At 41.8% G+C, this 27947-nt stretch overlaps 1 protein-coding gene across 5 annotated transcripts in view; it reads left to right on the forward strand.

Annotated features, from left to right (window-relative positions):
* Positions 1 to 325: 325 nt before the first annotated feature.
* LOC111962591 (SLIT-ROBO Rho GTPase-activating protein 1) overlaps positions 326 to 27947 on the forward strand; it is a 179368-nt gene continuing 151746 nt past the window's right edge. For all 5 annotated transcript variants that reach the window (XM_023985765.3, XM_023985766.3, XM_023985767.3 and 2 more), the window contains exon 1: positions 326 to 890. In XM_023985765.3, coding sequence (XP_023841533.1) covers positions 827 to 890 — 64 coding nt within the window. In that variant the 5' untranslated portion in view covers positions 326 to 826. The remainder of the gene's footprint in view (positions 891 to 27947) is intronic.

Raw genomic sequence — 27947 nt, forward strand, 5'->3', positions numbered from 1 at the left:
TATTTAACCAATGGAAACATTGTAACACTGGTAGCAGTTACTTTGTATAATCATTCCAATGTCACTGGTGCAACTTTGATACAATTTTACAGCCGTGCTTATAATATAAACACTGCCTTGGGGCGTATGTGGATCACACCCTGTACATGGCTGGGGATAAATCCAGCAGGAATTTCACTGAAATTAGCCCGAAAACATAATTGGCACTACTGGTTAGATACAAATCATGTCAATCCATCTCTTGTTTCCGCTATGCCTCTTCGATCCCTCCCATTCCACACTGAATCTGTGGCAGCTGTGCTGTAGTCTGTTTTGTCTGGGGAAAACGAAGCAAATGGGAAGTGTGGGACCGGGGAAACTAGAGAGCACCAAAAGAACGATATATGTAGGACACGTGACGTACAGTTGCCGTGTACTACCTTGGTGCCGCGTGCAATAAAACCGCGCGCCTTCTCACCACATTGAAGATTTATATTTATCGGATTATTAAAGGTTAMGCAGTTGCATCGACTCGGCATCTCCGCTCTGCCTGGCATTGCCAGCAGTTATCAGTGATTTCATTGATTGATATCAGGATTTCGTGTTGGCCTCCTTTTCTAGGACTACTCGTGTAGAAGGAGAACAATGGACTAAACGTTTTCTTGAATAGCTACTTTACAAGGGAATAAGTCTAATTTGAAAGTTGGCGCTGAGTTTTCGTGACTACAAATTGTTGTTTGGTAGGGGAACACTACTCAATCTGTGTGATGCGTCGGATGTTATAGGCGTGCAGCAAGACGAGCCTTTTAATAGTTTAATTTCCTAACCACTCTGAATCGACCCGAAAATGTCTAATACAAAGTTCAAAAAGGATAAAGAAATCATTGCTGATTACGAGAGTCAAGTTAAAGGTAAATTTGTTCTACATTTAGCCTACTTTGATTTTGGCCCCATTATGGGGTTAATTTAGTGAGCTTTGTCTAAACTCAGAGTATGAGATATATAGCCTAGCTGACCCTGTGCTCCGTAAAAGCTTTTGCCAGACTTCAGTCACTGATGAGAGATCAACAATATGATTGGGCTACTAAAGAAGAATCTAACAAACTGTTATATTCTGTGTTTGTGTCCAATATTATATACCAGTTTGACTGAATATTGAGAAAGAGAGACCTATTTACCAGTAGATAGAAAGATATATTTAGTTTGAAAGATGGACATTTCAAGCGTTTGGGACTAAGGTTCTATATGCATTTGTCAACATTGAGTTATTGACAGAACATTGAACAGAACAAGGTTAACTATATAGTACTCTAAATACCCCCAAATTATGTTAAATTCAAAATAATAAAATAWAACAATTGCTGACACCATTCAAACCAATGAGGGTTCGGAACTTTAAAGCCAATTATTTCAGAATGATCATTGCAGATAGAACCTTATACTATCAAGCTCTCGATTTGTCAGGCTGTACTCTGTTCCCTTTCATTCTCACTGTTCTCAAATGCTCTATCCTTTATTTTGGGTTCACTTCATTTGCCTTCCTCATGTTTTGTATGACTTGTTTCAAATATACCTTCATCAGGCTTTGTCTGCAGCCCAGGTCGGTAAAGGTAGGCACATCTTATTTCAGGCGTGTCCTAATCCTTTTTAACAGAACGTTCTGATTTAAATGGCTCTGCTTTGGAGTGTTCTTGTCACATCAAACTAGCCTGGGTCTCAAAATAACAAACGCAAACAATAAAACCTGGTGCTTATACATGATTTATACAGCTGCTTCTTTTGATACTTGGCTTGGGGCCATTAACATTAATTTTCCAACTTTTTCACTCTCCAAGCCCCCTACAAACATACAAGAGGCTTTTTTCCAGACAAATGTACACAGAAAATGGGCAGTTACTGCTGCTCTGTGGTAACCATGGGGACTTGGTTACCAGAGCTGTTCTCCAGAGCTGTTGGGAGCTCTGACATACCACCTATTCACGTCTCCATAGCAAACCTTAAATCCAGAGAGGTGGGGGGGGGAGCAATGCTGCTTGAGGAATTACCAGATTGTGTACGCTTGAGCAGAAGCTCTCATTTGCGAGGAATGTGTGTAGCCCCTTTGCTTGTGATGACTAAGGCCTTTCAGCTGTAATAGAAGTGTGATGCACAGTCATAAGGGACACTGGGGGTGCGGAACCTCCCGTTTGTCATGCAAAGCGAGCCAAATGGGGTAATAATAACACAGCTGATACAACTGGAGCATTCCTCTTGGGGAACAGAGGTCTGAATATACCAGAGACAACCTGTTACTCTATGGCTTATCAGCCTTGATCTCACTCTGTTGGTTTTGAAGTTGAGTTATTTGGCCTCAATAGATAGTCATACTTTTCCCTATATTACTTTTTTTGAAAGATTGATTTAACCCATGATTAGGGGAAGGGGTGAGTTCCATGATATTGGCAATGTCCTTTTATTTGCATACCTTGCTGTTCTCTTTGCATTGCAAATCTTTAACTTTTGTATACTCGGTGTAAGAACTGTATGTTCCAGACTATTTACCTTAGATTTGTTGTATATACATCCTATATAGCCATTCTGTTTTTCATGAATAGTGGTAGGCAGCATGAACTAAAAGTATATAATGTGATTGTCAGCGTAGTTTGGAAATAAGGGGAAGCATGTGATGTCTCCCTTATCCTTTGTCCATAGGCTTGTCGGTATGAAGAGGTGAAAGTGGCTATACTTGGATTTTTTTTTAAGTCTTATGTTCAGGGAAGATTGCCATCAGTCGCTACTCCCAGCCTCTTGATTTGTACAAATTCCTTGGCTCTTTTATTCAACATAATCTTGACCCTTGAGATTAATGCTGTTGTGAACTTTCAAACTCTGCTAAAGCTGTCACTATCTAATTTTACACACAAATACATTTGGTGTTGCAGACATAAGCCATAAGTTGTATTTGTAAAATACTTACTAAAAACACAACATTCTCCATTCACTGTAAACGCAAGGTTGTGAAATATTTTTGTCACCACAGTTTTGTAGCATCTTTGAACGGGTGTCTCTATTAGCCAAAGCATATCTCTGAAGCCGGAGGCGAGTTTTGTACAGACATTGATTACTCAAGGAGCAGAACCACAAGCAACCCCAGAGGAAAGGAGAGGAATATGTTTGATGTGCTAGTTCCCAGCCTCGCAGCCTCTCTTTTGGAAGATGAGGACTGGTCTGCTTTATTTGGACAAATAGTTGTCTGAGAGGACCCTCTCAACCTCCAGTATCCTATCAACTAGCAGTGCAACATCATTGTCCATCTGGCAGTTATGCCTGACACCAACTCCAGTGATTCTACTTAAAAGATAAATATAAAGCATTTCCTACTCTTTCTACTGACAACTTCTGAGAGCTGTATGGAGAAAAGCTAAGAGTGATTATTATTCAAGTCAATAGTTTATCCTCGTATTTCATCCTCTCTAGTTCTTTGCTGTCTGGCTTTGGCGCAGTCTCWCTTGGCTGGCTGGCAGTGTTTTCAATCAGAGCCTAATCTGTCATTCAACTGACATTCATTTCTTAAGCATCTTCCAGGAGAAGCTTTTTTTATCCTTCCCCACCAAATGGAATTAAAGTTGAAGTTATTTTTGCATTCAAGGTTAGAGGAAATTATTCATAGGCGATATTACAGGAAAATCTACAACTCTAAACTGAACATCATGTTTTTTATTTGATTTTTATTTAACCTTTATTTAACTAGGCAATTCAGTTAAGAACAAATTCTTATTTACAATGATGGCCTACCCCGGCCAAACCCTAACCCAGACGACGCTGGACCAATTGTGCGCCGCCCTATGGGACTCCCAATCACGGCCGGTTATGATACAGCCTGGAATCAAACCAGGGTCTGTAGTGATGCCTCTAGCACTGATATGCAGTGCCTCAGACTGCTGCGCCACTCGGGAACCTTTAGACCTATGTATTATCATTAAATAATGGATAGCTCATTAGTATTTAAGCCAGTTGAGGGGTGTGGGTGAAAAGGGACTTCATCTGTCATTCTGTCCCTGTGACCAGCTGAACAGAGGACAACAACTTTCCCCTGTCTGTTCTCTCTTGGCCCCAGAGGCCTCTCTTGTTGGTTTGATGTCTAGCAATGGCATGCTCTCCGTGGCCTGGTTGTGCCTGTCGGCCCTTACCCCCACAAGCTGCTGACAGGGGTCCTGTCCCAAACCATCATAAAGGGTGCCACTGTGGTCTTCCCCACTGCCTTTGAAATAGGTGGCTCGCCCCTCGGCATTGAAGGTGAGAATGGCTGGGAGTGTTGTCTATATGTATGCAAGGCAATGGGTGGGGGCAGATGAGAAAAAAGAAACCCGCACACTGGTCTTGCTAGTATCACTGGTCTTCATTAAGCTTCAGTGGGTGGGGGCACACATCATAGTTCATGTTGATCTAGTTATGTTTTAATACAATTTTGTTTTGGGGCAAAATACATTCATATTGTGTTTATGCTACTGGTCTACTTGGATTCATGTTTTGTTTACTTGTGGTACTAGATTCATGTTTTGTTTAGGCGACATGAGCAGAATCTGGCATACGAGTATATTGGAAGAAAATAAATGGTGTACGTTCATGATTAATAGCTCAATGTTTTTACAATTTTACTTCTACTACTTTGAGCAATCAGAACATAGGCCTAATGCTGCCAGTACTCTGAATGGCTGGTGAGACAGTAGTGTCTGTTAGGCGATTCCCAATGTAAGGTGGGGATCCAGAAAGCTATGTACACTAAAGCTGCCTGCTCTTTATTTAGACATGATTCCCAGCAGTAATTGTGACTCATTGTGCTGACACCACCATTTTGCATTACCAAAACAAACATTCATCAAATTATTATTTTATTTTTTGTATAGCCCTTCGTACATCAGCTGATATCTCAAAGTGCTGTACAGAAACCCAGCCTAAAACCCCAAACAGCAAGCAATGCAGATGTAGAAGCACGGTGGCTAGGAAAAACTCCCTAGAAACGCCAAAACCTAGGAAGAAACCTAGAGAGGAACCAGGCTATGAGGGGTGGCCAGTCCTCTTCTGGCTGTGCCGGGTGGAGATTATAACAGAACATGGCCAAGATGTTCAAATATTCATAAATGACCAGCATGGTCAAATAATAATAATCACAGTAGTTGTTGAGGGTGCAGCACCTCAGGAGTAAATGTCAGTTGGCTTTTCATAGCCGATCATTAAGAGTATCTCTACCGCTCCTGCGGTCTCTAGAGAGTTGAAAACAGCAGGTTTGGGACAGGTAGCACGTCCGGTGAACAGGTCAGGGTTCCATAGCCGCAGGCAGAACAGTTGAAACTGGAGCAGCAGCACGGCCAGGTGTACTGGGGATAGCAAGGAGTCATCATGTCAGGTCGTCCTGAGGCATGGTCCTAGGGCTCAGGTCCTCAGAGAGAGAGAAAGAGAGAGAGAATTAGAGAGCATACATTGAGACTTTCTCTTTACAGTACATTATCCAAATAGTCTTGTAGAGCAGGGGTTCTCAAACTTTTTGGGGCCAGGGGACCCCTTTTGTGATGGCAAATTCATCAGGGACCAGAACATAATCAGAACACAACTCGAGTGAGATGATGATAATAATAATAGCATACAAGGAGTTTTACTATGACTTCGGCAGTGCATGGCTGGACAAATCAGGTCTCGAGCCCAGGGACAGAACATTTTAGCAACGGTGAGAAAATGTTCAGTTATCAAGCTAATTCCCAGGAATTCAACTTTATATATATATATATATATATATATATAAAATTTCCCATGTGGCAGATATTTGTTGCGGGTTTAAAGCTAATATCTTGCATTTTTTCATGAGGCAGAAAGAACTTTGCAGTTTATAGCTAAAATTACAGTGCATTTATGTATTAAAAATGTGTAATTGGTGGAGTACTGTTGATACCAATATCTCTGTGAGCCTCCCAGGCCCATGTTGCCCATGGTTAAGAACATCAATTGTAGAGTAAAAATTACATCCTATTACCCCTCAACTTATTCCACGGATCCTTTGGCCTAAATTTGTTTAATCTGTTAGTAATGTTAATAAAAGTATATTATATTTTTTGAGTTCTTGCTGCGGACCCCACTTTGAGAACCCCTGACTTTGAGAGAAGACACCACAAAGGGCAGCTCATGGAAAGCTTTCTCAGAATGTTGAACACATGGGAAGCTGTCTGTTTTCTGTCTGCTCTGCCTACTAGTTTCCTAAAGTCTTGACTCGTCTAGGATATCCTGTTTTTCATTCCTTTTGTTACTGTCCATCCCAATGGGAAAAAAAAATAAAAAATACTAACCAAGGTCAGGACTTTTTTTTTCAAATGGGCAACCTGGAAGTACTTTTTAGTTGCCAGCTGTTTCCTACAGTATGTAATAGACCCAATGCCCTCTACAGAGATTTTCATGATACTTGTGAGATCACAATCCAAATCATGTATCAGCCTTCCTTTGATCAGTTGATTTTATGGCGATGCCTCGGCGCATGTAATATCTGCGGTTTTAGGAACAATATAATCAATCTAACTGTGCCCAGGAGGCTGCTGGGTGATACCAGCGAGCAGTTTATGGGCAGGCAGCTGTTCTTCCTCAGCATCTTCATTCAGGAACACACTAAAAGGTGTCATCATGTAGAAGGTTATGAGACATTCAAACTCTGTGGTCTGTGTGATTGCATTCTGGTTGAGGAGGCAGACAATGGTGTAAAATTGAACAGCTAGAGAGTAGCAGATTTATTGTAGTCTTTTCTGCGCTAGTATAGTGCCCAAGGCTTGTGCTCTGTTGACACTATGAAAGAAGTTGGTAATGACCTATGATTTTTGCAGATAATCTGTTTTGTGAGGCTGTAAAACAGTGTTTCCTTGAAGGAAAGGTTGAATGGTATGATTGTGTTGTACCAGATATATAATCCTGTGCGCATGCCGGCAAGTTGACGAGAGGGAGCAGGGGTGGGCCGATGTGAGTGGAGGTATATTTGAATAAATCCATTCAAAATACACCATCACAAAAGTCCGTTACTAATTTTAGGCAGGTCCTAAGAAACACCAAAATGAATTTTCAAAAGAATAGCATATTTTTTGTTTAATTATGTTACTGGTCTGTGCAGCCTATAGGCTAGATGGCTGTGCCAATCAGTAGTAATTTTGTTTATTAAACAGACAAGACATTTACATTCCCCTGCCCTGATCAGTCAACACACTTTTAAAAAAGCTTTTAATGAATTATAACAGAATAAATTATACATTTTCCCTACACAAAGTTACATTTTAAAACGGAGCCCAAACCCATGCCGATGATCATKTTTTTGAGAGTTTGTAGGTGCRTGTATGTGCTTTAGAAATCTTCATCTGCTCTTTTCGACCATGTAAAGAAATAGAAAATCTGACCTGGATGAACGAACCTCCTGGAGTAGGGTGTTAAATTGGGAGTATCTTCATCATGATACCGATTTAGATAATACATTAAAGCAATCTATATTTTCAAAAGCACGTGAGTCTATATATTTCAGTTGCTTATATGCAGTCAAGCAAAATAATAGGTCTACACTTGATTTGGGCGACATTATTGGATGCTAAATGTTTCTGATCAGTGACAGATGAGCTACACCTCCACTTATTTTCCCAGCCAGAGACAATGAACAAAATAGCCAATACAGACGGAGATTGAGTGAAACAAAATCCCATTGATTATCAGACAAGTCGCAGGCTTTTGTCTGGAGTAGGCTACTAAACCGGTGAAGAGCAACATAATCCACTACACTAATCATGAGCAGCTCTCACCTCAATTTAGCTAACATTTCCCCAGCCTAATTGTAGCCTAACCAATATCCAAACTGATATTCAGTGAAAACAAAAATCTGACATTGATTTATCAAGACTAGTCCCCATGCTTGTTTCAAAGTAGCGTGATTGCGCTATCCCTGTCAAAACGGTGATGAAATGATCATAGTTGACCACACGCAGGTATTGCTTCAAATTTAATATAATGCTTGGGTGATTTTGGGACAGGGCCGGCGCCAGAACTAATCAGTTGGACGGGCCTTTGATCATAGGCTGGCACGTTATTATTTTTTCACAGGAAAATATGTGCTCGGGTGTTCACAACTTTTTTTTTACAGGTGTTCTAGTAAAGACCATAGGCAGCTTGTGAGTTTCAAGTTTGGGGAAGCTTACAACTTATCCTACCGTTTCGACCAATCAACGTGACAGTTCTGATTTATTTTTATATGCTAATTGTCCTGGAACAGTTTCATTTCAATAATAACGTTTTAGTTTGTGAATCTTTGTCACGTAGTTAATCACAAAAATCTGAAGTAAAACTAATGCGAGAGCCCCAGTTACAGCCTTATTCTAAAATGTAATAAATCGTTTTTTCCCCTCATCAATCTACACATAATACCCCATAATGACAAAGCAAAAACAGGTTTTTAGAAATAGTTGCAATTTTGTTTTTAAACACACACACATTTACATAAGTATTCAGAACCTTTACTCAGTACTTTGTTGAAGCATCTTTTGCAGAGATTACAGCCTCAAGTCTTTTTGGGTATGATGCTACAAGCTTTGCACACCTGTATTTTGGGAGTTTCTCCAATTCTTCTCTGCAGATTCTCTCAAGCTCTGTCAGGTTGGATGGGGAGCGTCGCTGCACAGCTATTTTCAGGTTTCTCCAGAGATGTTGGATCGGCTTCAAGTCCGGGCTCTGGCTGGGCCACTCAAGGTCATTGACTCCTGTGTTGTCTCTGCTGTGTGCTTAGGGTTGTTGTCCTGTTGGAAAGTGAACCTTCGACCCAGTCTGAGGTCCTGAGCTCTCTGATGCAGGTTTTCATTAAGGATCTCTCTGTACTTTGTTCTGTTCATCTTTCCCTTGTTCCTGACTAGTCTCCCAGTCTTTGCCACTGAAAACATCCCCACAGCATGATGCTGCCACACATGCTTTACCGTCGAGATGATACCAGGTTTCCTCCAGACGTGACACTTGGCATTCAGACCAGAGAATCTTGTTTCTCATGGTCTGAGAGTCCTTTAGGTGCCTTTTGGCAACATCCAAGCAGGCTGTTATGTGCCTTTTACTGAGGAGTTACTTCCATCTGGCCACTCCACCATAAAGGCCTGATTGGTGGAGTACTGCAGAGATGGAAGAACATTCCAATAGGACAACCATCTCCACAGAGGAACTCTGGAGCTCTTTCAGAGTGACCATTGAATTCTTGGTCACCTCCCTGGGGTTCAAGGCCCTTCTCCCCCAATTGCTCAGGCTGGCCTGCTCTAGGAAGAGTCTTGGTGGTTTCAAACTTCTTCCGTTTCAGAATGATGGAGGCCACTGTGTTATTGGGGACCTTCAATGCTGCAGAAATGTTTTGGTACCTTTCCCCAGATCTGTGTCTCAACACAATCTTTTCTCTGATCTCTACAGCCCAAAGGGTCTGAATACTTACACTACCGTTCAAAAGTTTGGGGTCACTTAGAAATGTCCTTGTTTTTGAAAGAAAAACACTTTTTTTGTCCATTAAAATAACATAATTGATCAGAAATACAGTGTAGAAATGGTTAATGTTGAAAATGACTATTGTAGCTGGAAACAGGCAGATTTTAAAAAACATTAACAATGTCTACAATGTATTTCTGATCAATTTGATGTCATTTTAATGGACAAAAAATMTGCTTTTCTTTCAAAAACAAGGACATTTCTGGGGCTTCCGGTGACGCAACTTAGGAAATGGCTGCCTAGTTTTTCGTACTGCACATCGGTTGGGTATTTCCCCCCCCAAATTCAAGTATTTACTCTGAGCATTATAATAACTTACGCAAAATGGAAAAGGGGAAAATAGGAAAAGGTCGCTACAACAACAGCCCGTAACAAGACAGCAGAAGATATAATCGTCGATGAACCCGAAATGGCTAATGCTAGCGCAAATAAGATAGCAGCAGCAAAAGAACCCTCATTTCGTGAGGTGATGAAGGAGGAWTTGCGCYAGGCGCTCACAGGCTTACGAGAGGAACTTCGAGAAGATGTAAGAAAATAACTAAATGAGTTCAAGAAGGACATTAACCAGAAACTGGAAGAAAACAAATTAGAWCTTSACAGCATATCTACAAGKATGGGGGACGCAGAACAGCGCATTYMGGAAACGGACACATGGAACTTCGCKGTCAAGGAAATACTTGAACAGTCACTGAAAAGCCAACATGCACTACAGGCAAAAGTGACAGAACTCGAAGGTTTCTCACGTCGAAACAACATTAGACTTTATAACGTAGTAGAGGGCGCAGAAAAAGACTCTATGCCCAACTTCGTGGAGMGTCTATTCAAGGACATACTTGACGGCGACACTGACCTGGGAATCGAGAGAGCACACCGAGCTCTGGCCTCAAAACCCCCCAGCAGCGCCCCACCAAGAGACATAGTAGTACGGTTCCTAAAATTCTCAGTCAAAGAGAAAGTTTTACATGCTACCTGGAAAAAGCCTGTTAACTTCCAAGGCCAATGAGTGTTCTTTGATCATGACTACGCGGAGAGATACTGAAAAGAAGGAAAGAATACACCCCCATTAAGAAAGCACTTAAAGAGAAGGGTATTCGCTTCCAAACACCATACCTGGCAAAAATGCGGATATTTCTGGAAAATGGCCCGGTTACATACGAGCATGCAGACGAGGCGGCTGAGGACCTGAAGTCAAGGGGCTTCCCAGTGGAGTATACCGCCAGGAGAAAGGCGTCTTCACCGGCGGAAAGACTCGAGCAGGCTCTCCCATGGATCGTTGTCGACAAGCAGGGTCATGGAGAAAGAGGGAAACCATCTCGGCGAGAGGACGTTCACATCTGAGAGAGACTCAGGCATTTCCAACGGGAAGATGTAAGACACTGAATCGGATTTAACAGAATTAATAGTTACCGCAGCTGTTAAGACTTTGGGTTGTTACGGTTGACATTGCAATAGATAAAATATCTCCCCTATTTTCCCCCAATGCTGAACATGGGTGAGTAGCCAAAAGCATGTGTTCTTTATGAACACATTAAGTAGCGTCACGTTAATAACATATATATTAGCTAAGMATTAATGACACATTGACAACGGGGCGACAGAAGGGCATATCAAGTGGAGGATTCATGATATGCACGCATGACCGATATAGTTTTCACTTGTAATTAACCGATGTGTATAAGCGACGAAATAGGCGCCCTTATTATTTTCGGTTCCACCAGGTCTTGTTTGTGACTACGTCACGCATTTTCATATCTGAGCGAGGGGCCCATCCTGCAGACAGGCTCATCCCCTCAAACCCCAGAGGCAAGAGACAGTCCTCTGACATGGGAGTCCAAACACCAAAGTATTTTCCCACTTTGGTTTACTTTATTATCGTTCTTGATTTTTTGTTCATTTTTAGGTTCATGATAAGCAGGCAGATATGGTGCATATTTTATTTATATCGATGCATCATCGGGAATTTAAGGTCATAAGTCTCAATGTAAACGGACTGGGGAGTGCCATCAATAGAAGTAAGGTAATAGCAAAAATGAAACGGGAGAGAGTTGACATACTATTCTGGCAGGAAACTCACTTATCCACACCTGAACACGAGAAACTCAAGAAAATGGGATATAGGAACACTTTTTTTTCTTCTTACAAAATGGGTAGAAGGGGAGTTGCAATCTTGATCCCAAATTCAGTTAATTTTGAGTTTGTCAGAAATAAAAGACAAGGAGGGTAGATTTATACTTGATAAATGTAAACTGGATAACAAGGAAGTTACATTATTTAATGTATATGCACCCCCAGGGAGTGACATGGTCTTCTACGGGAAGGTGTTTGATTTAATTGCCACAGAAACCACTGGCACTCTTATCTGTGGAGGGGATTTTAACACAATTCTAAACTCAAAATTGGACAGCACAAATCAAAATAGGAAAATGAGCCTAGTTGCCAAAAAGATCAATAGGATACTGCAGGATCTAGGACTGCTCGATGTATGGCGTGACACCCACAAGACCGATAAGGAATATACTTTTTACTCAGCCCGCCACACTGAATACTCCAGGTTAGACTACTTTTTTATGTACAGTGCAGATACACAGGCTTAAGGGTTGTAGGATCGGGCAGAGCGACTTATCAGATCATAATGGAGTTTACCTTACTGTACACCTTGATAAGCAAACCAAGAAATACTATATGGAGACTTAATACAAGCATGCTGAATGATCCAGCATTCAAGGAATCAATAAAGACAGAATTGAACATCTATCTGGAGAATAATGATAATGGGGAAGTATCTCCTGCTACATTGTGGGATGCAGCTACGGCGGTTATTAGAGGAAAGATCATAGCCACATCATCTCTCAAGAAAAAGATTAAAGCACAGAAACTACTGAAATTACAGGAAACATTAACTTAGAACGATCTCATAGTCAATACAAAGACCCTCTTATATTACGAGAGATTCAAAAGGTAAAACAGGAAATTGACCAGATTTATAGAGAAGAAGTAGAGAAAAAGCTTCGGTTCCTGATACAACGATATTATGAAGCAGGCTCAAAGGCAACCAAATTACTAGCATGGAGACTCAGGAAACAACAAGCACAGAATACCATTTTTAAAATAAAAGACCCCAAAACAAAAAAGATCACATGCAAATGAGATGAAATACAGAATGCATTTGAATCATATTACACAAATCTGTACAAGCAACCAGAGAAGGCAGATGCACAGACAATAGAGCACTTTTTGAACTCACTTGATCTCCCCTCAATTGGGACAGAGCAAAAATGATAGACTAACTTTAGAAATATCCACCGAAGAGATTAATAAAGCAATATCTCAACAAAAAGTCAACAAGTCTCCAGGCACTGATGGCTTCCCTTCAGAATGGTTCAAGACCTTCAGAGAACAATTAGCACCTCTACTTAAGGCCTGTTTTAACTGGACTCTGAGGGAGGGGGGTCTCCCACCGTCATGGAGAGAGGCCATCATATCTGTAATCCCAAAAGAGGGTAAAGATAAGAAAGAATGCAGTTCATATAGACCTATTGCAATTCTTAACACAGATTATAAACTATATGCATCAATAATAGCCAAAAGAATGGAGAACATAATCCCAGAATTGATTGACGGAGATCAAACTGGTTTCATACAAAATAGGCAGACACAGGACAATATAAGGAGAACACTACATGTCATGGACCACATTACTCAGAATAAGACAAGTGCAATATTAATCAGTCTAGATGCAGAAAAAGCATTTGATTCAGTGGGATGGGATGACCTATTCCAAGTTATGGAAAGATTTGGTTTCAACAAAGAAGTGATACAGTGCATCAAAACACTGTATTCATGTCCGACCGCTAGAATAAAGATAAATGGACATTTGACACGAACGATAAAAATAGAGTGAGGGGCAAGACACGGCTGTAATCTTCCACCCACGCTCTTCTCCTTGTACCTCGAACCATTAGCACAGGCAATAAGACAGGACCCAACCTTAGAGGGAATAACAATAAGAGACAGTGAACATAAGATATGCATGTATGCTGATGACGTTCTGTTATTCCTTAAAGACCCAGGCTCAAGCATACCTAGATTGGTGGATGTTCTACAAACATTTGGAACATATTCAGGGTATGTGCTTAACGTACACAAGACCCAAGCCCTAGTATATAATTATACCCCACAGGAAGAGCTGAAGAGTAGGTATAACTTCACCTGGACCTCTTCATCCATTAAATATCTTGGAGTATACCTACCAAAAGATACACCCAAACTTTATTGCATGAATTACGATCACATCAACAAGAAAATATATGATGACCTAGACAGGTGGAACTCACTTCCCTTAGATCTTAGTAGTAGAATTGAAACAATCAAAATGAACATCCTGCCGAGGTTACTGTATTTAGAAAATCCCACCTAAAACAGTTTAGGGAATGGGATAAACGGATATCAAGGTTTATCTGGAACAGTAAGAGACCAAGAACTAGATATACAACATTACAATTACCAAAAAACTGTGGGGGTATGGCCTTACCAAACCTAAAAGATTATTATGTGTCAGCCCAATTGAGACCTCTGGTTTGTTGGTGCAATTCAAAATACGAATCCAAATGGAAAGACATCGAGACTACTTTGACAGAGATACCCATACAGTCAGTTTTGGGAAATAAGGACATGGTAAAATAAATATACAATAGACAAAATCAGTGGATTAATTTCTCTCTGAAGACATGGTTTAGGGTAGTTAAGCAAAATCATTTAGACAGAGAGATCAAACTGCTGAGTTAGCCCGCATACAACCCCAGCTTCATCCCTGCAACTCAGGACATCAGATTTAGACAATGGACGCAGAAAGGTATCACATCATTCAGTACAATTATAAGGAATGGGAACCTAGATAACTTCCAGGACCTAAGTAAAAAACATGGCTGGGATAAACAAGATTTTTACAGATACCTACAAGTTCGACACTATTTCTTAAGGGAGACAAAAGTGACTGACCCTCGAGCACCTCCAAAATTAATCCAAGTATTCACTAACGCATACAACTTGGAGTAACAAAAAAACAATTTCAAATCTCTACTTGGGTATTCAATCCTCAAAGAAACATTCTACAAACTATATTAAACAGAAATGGGAGGAGTAACTTAACATTGAAATAACTGATGAAACATGAACATATTAGATTGAACATATTAGAGACTCAACAAAGCTCCACCAACTCAAGATCATGGAGAGAATTCTGTTGGAAGAATGTTATACGTTTCTTCATAACACCTAAACTGAAATCAAAACAGACTCGCTCACTACACCCTTGTTGGAGAGAATGCGGTCTATTGAGGGCGGACCACTCTCATATCTTTTGGTCCTGCCCCGCAATCGAAACTTACTGGGGAGAAATAAGATCGAACATTGGAAAAATAATGGGATTTGACATAGAACAAACATTCATTTCTTTGTACTTGGGTGAAATACCTGATAACTTACACAATAGAGAAAAGTACCTCTTGAAGGTCCTACTGGCAGCCAGTAATGGCTACAAAAAGACCCTCCCACAGTGACACAATGGATAGACATTGTAGAAGAAATACACCACATGGAGCGTATGACCTTTGCTTTAAGAACTCAACAGGAGAGAGGTCAGGAATACTGGGAGAAATGGGTTTCATACTTGGAAAAYGTCTAATTCAAAGATGCCAATGTAACTAATATGATGATATGATGATGAAGGAATGACGTGCACTGTAACTGCCAGATCGTTTTTGTTCTTTTATTTTACTTTATTTGTACTTTCTTTTATTTTTTTATTTTTTTATTTTTTTGGGGGGGGGTTGGATCAGCTTAATCTTGCGGAAAGAATGTTGCTTCCAATGTAATTGTCTGCATCATTTCCAATCCCACATATTTCTTTGGGTAAATATATATATCCATACACGCATGCATACATATACACATATATACATACACATACCTATATAGACATACATACTTTTTTAAAGAATATACCTTTATTATTATTCCCRGCACCCTACCACCGATCCCCCAATTGGAGTAAACTAATAAACACTTCTGCTTTTACCTTCAATTTATACATCTTATACTTATACTTATTTGTACTTTCTTTGTGTTCCTACAATAAAAACAAAGTATATATWTTTTTTTAAACAAGGACATTTCTAAGTGACCCCAAACTTTTGAACGGTAGTGTACAGTCGTTTTGAGAAAGACACAAATATTCATTTCCACAAAGTTTGCTGCTTCAGTGTCTTTAGATATTTTTGTCAGARGTTACTATGGAATACTGAAGTTTAATTACAAGCTTTTCATAAGTGTCAAATTTATTGACAATTATATGAAGTTGATGCAAAGAGTCAATTTTTGCAGTGTTGACCCTTCTTTTTCAAGACCTCTGCAATCCACCCTGGCATGCTGTCAATTAACTTCTGAGCCACATCCTGACTGATGGCATCCCATTCTTGCATAATCAATGCTTGGAGTTTGTGGGTTTTTGTTTGTCCACCCGCCTCATGAGGATTGACAACAAGTGCTCAATGGGATTAAGGTCTGGGGAGTTTCCTGGCCATGGACCCAAAATATCAATGTTTTGTTCCCTGAGCCACTTAGTTATCACTTTTGCCTTATGGCAAGGTGCTCCATCATGCTGGAAAATGCATTGTTCGTCACCAAACTGTTCATGGATGGTTGGGAGAAGTTGCTCTCGGAGGATGTGTTGGTACCATTCTTTATTCATGGTTGTGTTCTTAGGCCAAATTGTGAGTGAGCCCACCCCCTTGGCTGAGAAGCAACCCCACACATGAATGGTCTCAGGATGCTTTACTGTTGGCATGACACAGGACTGATGGTAGCGCTCACCTTGTCTTCTCCGGACAAGCTTTTTTTCCGGATGCCCCAAACAATCGGAAAGGGGATTCATCAGAGAAAATGACTTTACCCCAGTCTTCAGCAGTCCAATCCCTGTACCTTTTGCAGAATATCAGTCTGTCCCTGATGTTTTTCCTGGAGGGAAGTGGCTTCTTTGATGCCCTTGACACCAGGCCATCCTCCAAAAGTCTTCGCCTCACTGTGCGTGCAGATGCATTCACACCTGCCTGCTGCTTGCTGGACTTTCTTGGGCGCCCTGAAGCCTTCTTAACAACAATTGAACCGCTCTCCTTGAAGTTCTTGATGATCCGATAAATGGTTGATTTAGGTGCAATCTTACTGGCAGCAATATCCTTGCCTGTGAAGCCCTTTTTGCAAAGCAATGAAGARGGCACGTGTTTCCTTGCAGGTAACCATGGTTGACAAAGGAAGAACAATGATTCCAAGCACCACCCTCCTTCTGAAGCTTCCAGTCTGTTATTCGAACTCAATCAGCATGACAGAGTGATCTCCAGCCTTGTCCTCGTCAACACTCACACCTGTGTTAACGAGAGAATCACTGACATGTCAGCTGGTCCTTTTGTGGCAGGGCTGAAATGCAGTGGGAATGTTTTTTGGGATTCAGTTCATTTGCATGGCAAAGAGGGACTTTGCAATTAATTGCAATTCATCTGATCACTCTTCATAACATTCTGGAGTATATACAAATTGCCATCATACAAACTGATGCAGCAGACTTTTGTAAATGAGGTATTTCTGTTTTTTGTTACTTTTATACATTTGCAAAAATGTCTAAACCTGTTCACTTCGTCATGGGGTATTGTGTGTAGTTCGATGAGGGAAAAACATTTTACTTAATCCATTTTAGAATAAGGCTGTAATGTAACTGTGGAAAAAGTCAAGGGGTCTGGATAGTTTCTGAATGCACTGCAGTTTTTACAGATAGCAAAAAAATCTTTAATTTACGAAGACTATTTTATTATCGATCGTTTATGACTTTTTAAATCTCCCAGCGGCGCTATTTGCAGAGTTAGCTACACATAAATGTTGCAATTTTTCAGTCATTCCTAAACCTGCGACCAAAAACAAGCTACATATTGGCAGTACCAAAACAAGTGATCTCATTTACTTTAGGGGAAGCCAGCGTCCTAACTGTGCACCTGCCAACTTTCCTTTCCAATTTGCAAGAAACGCATTGGGCTTATTCTGGACAGAGTGAGCCCACTGTCTTACTATATGTAGACCATGTATCTGATGCTGTTTGGACAGAAATAGTATGACGCGCCATACTCTTTCGGTCCAGACTGTCTCAGTATTTGTAGACCATGGATCTGATGCTGAGGGGCACTGTTTCGCTCGCTCAGATGCTTTCTTTGAGATTGATGCGCCTTTCTGTCGGTGCGCATCTCGGGTCAAATAAATGATCAATATTTCAATATTTTATTTGGACGGGCAATGAGGTGCGTTAGGGCGGGCCAGGCCCCCTAAGGCCTGCACATAACGCCAGCCCTGCTGTGGGAGTTTCAGTAAGCAACAATTTGATGTCTTCAATTGCATTAGCCCGTTTCAATTGCATTAGCCCATATTTTCATCATTCAGTGATATTCATTCCCACGGTTATTCTTTATGGATCCATCCAGTTGTGGTTAAGAAAACGGGTCATGCATCGTGGTGGGCTATGCGACGTGATGGGCGAAGTGACCTGCCTCGCAAAGTTTAGAACTGCCACAAGGATGGTAACAGCCTAGTAACGGGAGCTGCCTAGCAACCATCAAGAGCGTAGTGCGTGCCAATGCCACTTCAGCATTACGGCTACGTTTTATACTAAGCCATAGGCAGAACTCTACCACATTCATGACTACCTCGCTTGGCAGACATAAGTACAGGTTTGTTACCGGCAATATAAAGAAAAGGTGGCTTTTTTTTGTTGAGTGTTTTTAAAGTTGGCTGCTTTTCGTGTTGATTTGAAACAGATATTACTAACAGTAACAGGGAACCTGTTAACAGTGCTCAACCCCTACTCCTGTTTAAGCTCAGGTCATCACCAGTGTGCTCACTAATGACTCGGAGGTATTAATAAAGATTGGGATTAATGGAATTCTCACTTCCTACAGGACGTTGTCTTACAATTACCACACTCATACACCTACCATCTGTCTCGCCAGCCCTCTCTGCTTTGTGCTGAGGTGTGCTGCCTGGTTTGTGTGCTTTGCTGTCTTCACCCCTGGTGGTATGGAGATGGGTGTGGGCGGTAGGTTATTGACAGCACCATCTGTGGTCACTCGCCCTTTCTGCCGTTTGAATAAACCTCCCCCGCTGTGCTTTTCACTCAGTCCACAAAAGCCATCAGGACAACAGTGCAGCCTCCTCCCATGCCCAACCCTGAGCTCGACCCCATCCCAAAACCAAACAATAAAACTGTAACTCAAGTGGCACTGATGCAGGGGCAACAGATGAAAGAAAAGGAGCCCTTTTGTCTTTGGCTGTAACGGACACTGGTTATTTGAATTCCATTCTACTCCATAACCCAGTAAATGCAAGCCACACATTATATATTCACTACACTTCTCTACCTGAGAGTGGATGAAATAAATTATGGAAGGGCTATATGAATAAAGAGACCATTCCTCTTGCATAGTTTGAGGCTGGCACTGTTTCTCTCCCCCTCTCTCTCTCTCTGCTTGTGGTGTTAGCCATGGAGTGGGATGTCTGGTTTAGACCAGACCTCACCAGAGAGCCCGGTCATTTGCAGGATGGGAATCAGGATTTGGCTGCGTGGAGCTGCTCTGCATCAGTGCTGGTATGAGATATGCGGCGTTAATGAAATTGGACCACGCTGTTGAGCAAGGCTGGTGGGATTTCACCCACCCTGCCTGGCAGCCACTCCATTCCTTTGAACCTTCTGAGAGAACTGACAGATGGAAGGACAGACAGATCCCTAGCTTGTCTGTTGGGCGAGGCTGCTGCCTGCAGCTGAGTTGGGTGTAACTATTTGGGACGCATGGGCAAATGGACATACAAACAGACCAACTGCCTGTCTGTTGGGCGAGTTGGGTGTAAATCTTTTGGGTGAATGGGCAGACAGACGGATGAGGTCAGACTAGGAATTAGACGGTTCAGGTCATCGCCTCTGTCTCACAGTTAACTAGTCATTTTAATCTGTGTTCGTGTTTAGCAAACTAATTTCTTGTGTGGAGGTAAGCTGTTTATGTGTTTTGCGGTGGAGGCTCTCTTTAAGACAAGTGTAAACATCCTACAAGGCAGGCTGAGGCAGCCGGTCCCAGTCCCCCCTATTTCCTCCATTTGCTTAAACAATGTGACATCTGCCACTTTGGCTTCCTCCTTTCTATTTTTAAAGCCAGAGTGACCACAGCAATGGGTCCACAAGCTGTTGTTGCTCGGCTCAGGTACCCTGCTTGTCCTGTAACAACCCTCTGGGAAGAAATCAGGCTACAGCTACATGTCCTCAACAAATCTCCCCAAGTCTCCACTTCTTCCCTGTTTTAAAAGACACAACAATTTCAGCACTTGGGTTACCTCTAGGGGCCGGTTAACCAGACACAGATTAAGGCTAGTCCTGGGCTAAGATAAGAGGCTATTTCAATGTGGAATATCTCTTAGTCCAGGATTAGTCTTAATCTTTGTCTGGGAAACTGGCCCTAGATGCATTATAAACATGAGCTACGTTGTTGGTACTGTAAGTGCATAAAAAAGGTAACATAATGACCCTGTACTGAAACCACTTCATTACCAAGGCATGTACACTATTGAGTCGAAGTCATCCCATGCATTATGGATGCGTTCAGAGAGGAGACTGTTTAGTGTGTCACAGTGATGACATGATGATGATGATGATGCCTTCTCGTTGACAAATGGGGTTCGTTCATCTCCAAATCAGGTAAACTAATAACACTCTCCCCTCTTCAGTGTCTAACCAAACATTTTGGCCTCTTTTATGTCTGATTATTTCTCTCAATATTTCCTGACATATTTTGTCTTCGATATCATGGCTGTTTGGCCAAACCTCCTTGTGTCCTTACTGTCTAATGTTACTGATGTACAGTGTCCATCACAGTGTTATCCATTATGTAAGGCTCTATGTAAGACTATGTAAGTCTCAATCGTGTCCTCCACTGTAAAGATGCAGCCCAAAACTAAGCTTACTTGCTCTGGTTTTGTGTGTTCCCTATGGCCTCCCTGTCTGCATCCCAAATAGCACCCTGTTCCCATATTATACACTGAGTGTACAAAACATTCGGAACACCTTCTCTTTCCATGACAGACTGACCAGGTGAATTCGTACAAAATATTTTTTGTTTCTTTTTWAAAAAGTTAGAATGAAAGTGGAGCACAGTGAGTCCCTGTAGGCTCATGTTTCTAATGATTGAGACTGGCAGGGCACTAGCAGCAGGCACACAGCAATCCCTGTTCGTCTTTCAACTCACGTTGGTCTGGAAATAGACTGTGCCTGCCTGATGCTGTTTTGTTCTGTTACTCTTAAGTCATTGACCCAAGTAGAGCAAAGATAGTTTTAGCCAAAGTGGACACTCAAGAAGAATGGAAAAGGGGCATTCACAGTATTTCGATAAACTGCTTCATTTAATTTTTTTTTATCATAGGCAAATTTCTGAGGCTGGTAACTAATGAACTTATCCTCTGAAGCAGAGGTAACTCTGGGTCTTTCTTTCTTTGTGGCGGTCCTCATGAGAACCAGTTTCATCATAGTTCATAATTGTTTTTGCGACTGCACTGGAAGAAACTTTCAAAGTTCTTGAAATGTTCCGTATCAACTGACCTTCATGTCTTAAAGTAATGATGGACTGTCATTTCTCTTTGATTATTATTTGAGCTGTTCTTGCCATAATATGGACTTGGTCTGTTACCAAAAAGGGCATCTTTTGTATAGCACCCCTACCGTGTCAACACAACTGATTGGCTCAAACGCATTAAGAAGGCAAGAAGTTCCACATTCACTTTGAACAAGGCACACCTGTTAAATTAAATGCATTCCAGGTGACTACCTCATGAAGCTGTTTTGGCATTCTCTAAGAGTGTGCAAAGCTGTCATCAAGGCAAAGAGTGGCTACTTTGAAGAATCTCAAATTTAATTAATACATGATTCCATGTGTTATTMCATTGTTTTGATGTCTTCACTATTATTCTACAATGTAGAAAATAGTAAAAATAAATAAAAACCCTGTCATGAGTAGGTGTGTCCAAACATTTGACTGGTACTGTATGTTGACTGATCCTTTGACTCTGGGCATTTCCATGGTAACAGAGTGATGCTGAGATTTTTTGCTTTAAAATGTGTTCCAAACAAAAACCAATGATTGCAAAGTTAAACAAACCATACAACTCTATGCACAAGGATGACTTTTAACAATTTCCACTGATTGCTTTACAAGAAACGTGAAGATGCAATGACTGCACCAACAGCACAAACCGTCATTCTGTTACCAAACTTTGCATATGCACTGTTCTTCAAGTAAATGTGTTTTTACAGTTGTATGGTTTGTTTAACTTAGCGATAATWGTTTTTTGTTTGACATTTTAAAGTGAAAAAGCTGATTTCTCAGCATCATTCTTTTACTGTGGAATTGCCCCTCTTGTCCCCCACATCCCCCCTTCTATCTTGACCTGCGGGAAAGGAGGCTTAGAGCTGACTGCCACCGTAATCAATAGCTAAAGGCCACCACTTCAGCGAAGGCAGCCTCAAACAGACGTCCGGGACCACCGTGAGGAGACGAGAGGGGGAAGCTGCTCTTTAAAAAGCAGCAGTCAATGAAATGTCAGCCAGAGGCCTCGTCTCCTTTGTATCCTCTAAACCTGATTTGATTATAGCCTGGAGCCAAAAGGAGCAACCCTCTGTCCTTTAGTTATGGAAAAGTTCAATGCTGTTTCATAACTGTGGACACGTAAAATGTTTCCACTGGTTTGTGGCCACTGCCACCTCGTTCTTGCCCAAGCTGGGAACATTTTGGAGTAGTATCGGAAAAAGGGAAGAGTTTCCCCATGGTCTCCCATGGCTTATCACCCACACATGAAAGGGCTGTTGTAGGAAGCAGGAGACTGAGGAGAGGGCTTGGGCCTGTGTGAAGGTCTGAAGGAGGGCTGGCTGTCTGAGTCAGGAGCACSAGGCTGGTCTTGTGAACTCTCCTGTACTGGAGACATGGGTACATTTCCTGCCACGACTGTGAGGGGCGCTCTGTTCTGAGGCCCATTTAGGACATTGAGAGCTGTGCGCCATATTCCTTATTGTGTGCCTGCTGCCAGCGGTCACGCATGGACAAGTGGTTCTTCAAGGGCGTGGCCTTCCTTTGGTCTTCACTGTGTTTAATGCAACGCCTCTGTTCTCTAATTCCCTCCGCCTGCAGTCTATTTCAGGGCTTCTTGGACAGAATTTGTCCTCTGTCTGCAATTAGGTCACAATGATAACTGCTGAAGAAATGGGACATTTGTGGAAAACCAAAGGGGTCGTAATGTTGAGATCATGGGCGTAAATGTGCTTAGGTCTCAATGTAATGACCCGTCTGGCTTTCCATACATGGTATATTTGTCACGAGACTGCACTATTCCGTCTGTTTACAGAATGGATGCACCAAGTTAACAAACAGATCACCGACCATTTTGAATCCCACCGTACCTTCTCCGCAATGCAATCTGGTTTCCGAGCTGGTCATGGGTGCACCTCAGCCACGSTCAAGGTCCTAAACGATATCATAACRGCCATCGATAAYAGACAATACTGTGCAGCCGTKTTCATCGACCTGGCRAAGGCTTTCGACTCTGTCAARCACCACATTCTTATCGGCAGACTCAACAGCRWTGGTTTCWCAAATGACTGCCTCGCKTGGRTCASCAACTACTTCTCAGATAGAGTTCAGTGTGTCAAATCGGAGGGCCTGTTGTCTGGACCTCTGGCAGTCTCTATGGGGGTGCCACAGGGTTCAATTCTCGGGCCGACTCTTTTCTCTGTATACATCAATGATGTCGCTTCTTTGATGCACCTCTACGCAGACGACACCAATCTGTATACTTCTGGCCTTTCTTTGGACACTGTGTTAGCAAACCTCCAGACGAGCTTCAATGCTATACAACACTCCTACCGTGGCCTCCAACTGCTCTTGAATGCAAGTAAAACTAAATGCGTGCTCTTCAACTGATCGCTGCCCGCACCTGCCAGCCCGTCCAGCATCACTACTCTGGACGGTTCTGACTTAGAATATGTGGACAACTACAAATACCTAGGTGTCTGGGTAAACGAAACTCTCTTTCCAGACTTACGTTAAGCATCTCCAATCCAAAATTAAATCTTACCCCCGTAAAACTGACTATCCTGCCGATCCTCGACTTCGGCGACGTCATTTACAAAATAGCCTCCAACACTCTACTCAGCAAATTGGATGCAGTCTATCACAGTGCCATCTGTTTTGTCACCAAAGCCCCATATACTACCCACCACTGCGACCTGTATGCTCTAGTTGGCTGGCCCTCGCTTCATATTCGTCGCCAAACCCACTGGCTCCAGGTCATCGCTAAGTCTTTGCTAGGTAAAGCCCCGCCTTATCTCAGCTCACTGGTCACCATAGCAGCACCCACCAGTAGCACACGCTCCAGCAGGTATATTTCACTGGTCATCCCCAAAGCCTACTTCTACTTTGGCTGCCTGTCCTTCCAGTTCTCTGCTGCCAGTGACGGGAATGAATTGCAAAAATCACTGAAGCTGGAGACTTATCTCCCTCACTAACTGCTTCACTTATATCTCCCTCTGACAGCATCACCTGTCAGAGCAGCTTACTGATCATTGCACCTGTACACAGCCCATCTGTAAATAGCCCATCCAACGACCTCATCCCCATATTTTCCCCCCTCCTTTGCACCCCAGTATCTCTACTTGCACATTCATCTTCTGCACATCTATCACTCCAGTGTTTAATTGCTAAATTGTAATTATTTCGCCACTATGGCCTATTTATTGCCTTACCTCCCTAATCTTACTACATTTGCACACACTGTATATAGATTTTTCTATTGTGTCATTGACTGTACGTTTGTTTATCCCATGTGTAATTCTCTGTTTGTGTCGCACTGCTTTGCTTTATCTTGGCCAGGTCGCAGTTGTAAATGAGAACTTGTTCTCAACTGGCCTACCTGGTTAAAAAATAACAGTGAAAAAATAATAATAATATCGCATTGTGATTCCCAACCTGAAAGCCTTGTTTCTACTAGGCTTGGGAATTGCTAGGGACCTCACGATATTGTCACGATACTTAGGTGTCTATGTATTGTGATTCTCAGTATTCTACTGCGATTTGATACTTCAATTTTCTTGCGATCTGCTGTTCCAAACATATTGCTCACTATATGTCTGCTACAGTGAGACAAGAGCATCTGAATTTGTTTTGATCAGTCATGGAAATAAGTGTTGGCTCACTATTTAAAAAGATGGGATGAAAAATATTGGAGTTTGGCACAGGTACAGCCGAGCAGTTCTAGATATATCGTCCAAAAATATTAAGATATGCATCTGTATCCATCTTAAAAAATAAAAAATGTTTTGTGTTTTTCCCCATCACTAGTTTCTACCAAGGGTTGGAACTGGTTATTAAGGGAACAAAACTGGAAAATAATGAAATTAAAAGCATGGGAATGGGTTAATAATATTATTTTATGTTCCGGGGAACCAAGCGCCTATGCAAAGCCCTCTGTCACTCAGAAATATATGCTGTGTTCACGTGCTAGTCAGAACTAGAAACTCAAATGTTCGGCTTGCTAATTGGTTGCAACAGTGTATATACACGCAGCATGTGTATAACTACAACCAGTTAGCAAGTCAGAAATGTTAGAGTTCCGACTAGCACGTGAACACGGAACTATTTCAGCGTCTGCTGTATGCCAGCTGGAAATCTTTGCCAGGGGTGTGCGTAGGCTACCTACCTTTCCCCTCTGAAGCATAGATTACTGTAGCCTACTGATGACGTTACAAACGTAATTCAGAAATTAGGGAGACATGTTTAATTAGAGATGGGATTCACTTTTTCAATGCTAGTAAAGGATACTATAGTTATCACGAATCAAATTGAATTTATAAACTACAAAAAGGTAAGTGTTTATAATTTTTGGGGCTCACAAGCTTGTTAGCTAACATTTGCTCTGGTCTAACGTTAAACCAACTCGGAAGTTCAGACATTCAAAGTTCCTCCATAGAAGCCGCTCCTCTGTAGGTATAATTCGGTGGGCCTAATTCAGATAATGCATGTCATAACAAGATGCCCAGCTCTTCAAGGCAAGCTTCCTCCATCCTCTCTCTCTCTCTCTCGCTCTCTCCTCACCCTCAATTTAAGTTGCATCTCGCACCCTATACTGTGACTGTTTTTTTTTCTTCATTATGATTAAACCATGCTGTTACAGCAAAATACAATTAGTTCTTTCCTATACAGATTAAATGGCTTACCCGCTCCACAGCAAGCTGCTCTATCCTCACTGATTGGTGAAGTAATTAAATGTTGTAATTTAAAAAAAAAAGTGTTTGTATATTTCAGAGGTTTAAAAAGGAACGATATAACCCGGTACTTTTTGGGGTGTTCAAACTGGTTCAGAACTTTATTTTGTTGGTTGGAAAGGGTGGAACGGAACAAAAAACGAAATAGTTCAGAACGAAACGTTCTGGTTTCAACTGTATCATCCTGGGGCATACGGACAGAAAAAAGATCTGTAGAAGATCCCCACTGAGTCACCACCTATGCTGCAGGAAATGCTTAGTTAGACACACCCACACATTCTCTTTCACACACACAATCAGTGCTGGTGTCATCTTGAAAGCATAGATGCCTGACAGGTCAAGTAAAGGGTCTTGAATAAAGATCAGGCTTAGCAGAGCGCAACATGACACCAGGTCCCCTATTCTATCCCCCCCCCCCCTGATCCCCTGCTGTTTCCACTCTGTCCAGTGCACTCTGGCCCTCGACCCCTGCTCCTCCAGTCACATGTTGCTGCCTTACTGGTGGGTGTAATGTGGAGCCTCTGGCCCTGACAGCTGTGGCTGCAGGATGGCCCCGTGGCTATGCAACTGAAAAATTCACCCTCTTCTTTCCTTTTACATCAGGTTAGGTGATTACCCCACTGTGACATAAATGAGAAAGTGCTCTACCTCTCTCTCATGTCCAGTTAGTATTTTTATAGCCCACCAAGTGGGCCGGTTCATGGGGTAATAGACACACCAGATGCCTGAGCTATCATGTATTTCCATCCAGCTTTTTTATGATGTCATTGTTACAGGAAGTCAGGTCATCATTGCACAAGGATTGGAGCAGGTGATGCACTGCAGTTTAATGCCCATTGTTGTCATGCATTCTTTTTTAGTTTTTTGAAGTTGAATGAAATGAAAGTGGAGCACAGTGAGTCCCTGTAGGCTCATGTTTCTAATGATTGAGACTGGCAGGGCACTAGCAGCAGGCACACAGCAATCCCTGTTCGTCTTTCAACTCACGTTGGTCTGGAAATAGACTGCCTGCCTGATGCTGTTTTGTTCTGTTACTCTTAAGTCATTGACCCAAGTAGAGCAAAGATAGTTTTAGCCAAAGTGGACACTCAAGAAGAATGGAAAAGGGGCATTCACAGTATTTCGATAAACTGCTTCATTTATTTATTTTTTTATCATAGAGGGATTGGATATTTTTGACTATTGCTTATTATAATGCTACCTTTTAAGCCTGGTTTATAATTACATTATTAGTTGCTTAATCAAAAGGATTGCTAGGGGAGTTATCTAATTTAAGATATGCAATACAGAAGGTTGTTGAGGATGTCTGAAAGTAAAACACTTTATACTTAAATACTAAGGGTAACTAATTTCCTGGCAATATGGGCATACTGAATGAATACTGTGAAGTAGCATTCACCTGCAAATACTAGTGCTCTGTCCATTGTGTGTGTGTCGCCCGACTCGTCTRTCTTACTTTTTAATCAGGCCGTGTGCGTGGAGGAAGAGTCAGTCTTCCTCAGGGTGCTGTGATTTCTTCTGTTTAACGGGGTGTCAGAGGGGTGATGTATGGTCACCTGGGCATGTGGCACATGCGTGAGCAGAGGTCTGAGGCCACACACACTTTTTGGCATGCATGCATACACATATACACACACCCGCCCGCAGCGCAGAGGAGGGAGTGGGCCACATCATTGAGTAATGGCTCTGAGGGAGACTGACCCACAGAGAAAGGCCCAGACAGACCTGCTCTCTATAGTGCGGAGAAACAAAGGGCTGGGTCTGTAAGCTGATATCCTCCCTCCTTCTCTCTCTTTCTCATACACACACTCTGGGTAGATGCCTTGTGGTTCTCTAGTGCTGTGGCCTAATATAAAAAAAAATGGCTTCCTGTCTTTATTGTATCCTGCATGACTTATGATCCATTTTACATGTTAAGCGCTTTGGGGAAACTGTTATCATTTAATAGATTAATCTCAAAGGCCTGGATATGTCAACACAAAGTGAAAAGCCAAACTGACAATCAATGTCATTTAGAGGTCTACTGATTTTAAGGGATCAAAGGATACGGGACGAGAAACTGAACAGATTGTGTTGAAAC

Source organism: Salvelinus sp. IW2-2015, linkage group LG4q.1:29, assembly GCF_002910315.2.
Source record: "Salvelinus sp. IW2-2015 linkage group LG4q.1:29, ASM291031v2, whole genome shotgun sequence".
In the NCBI taxonomy this organism is placed as follows: Eukaryota; Metazoa; Chordata; class Actinopteri; order Salmoniformes; family Salmonidae; genus Salvelinus; species Salvelinus sp. IW2-2015.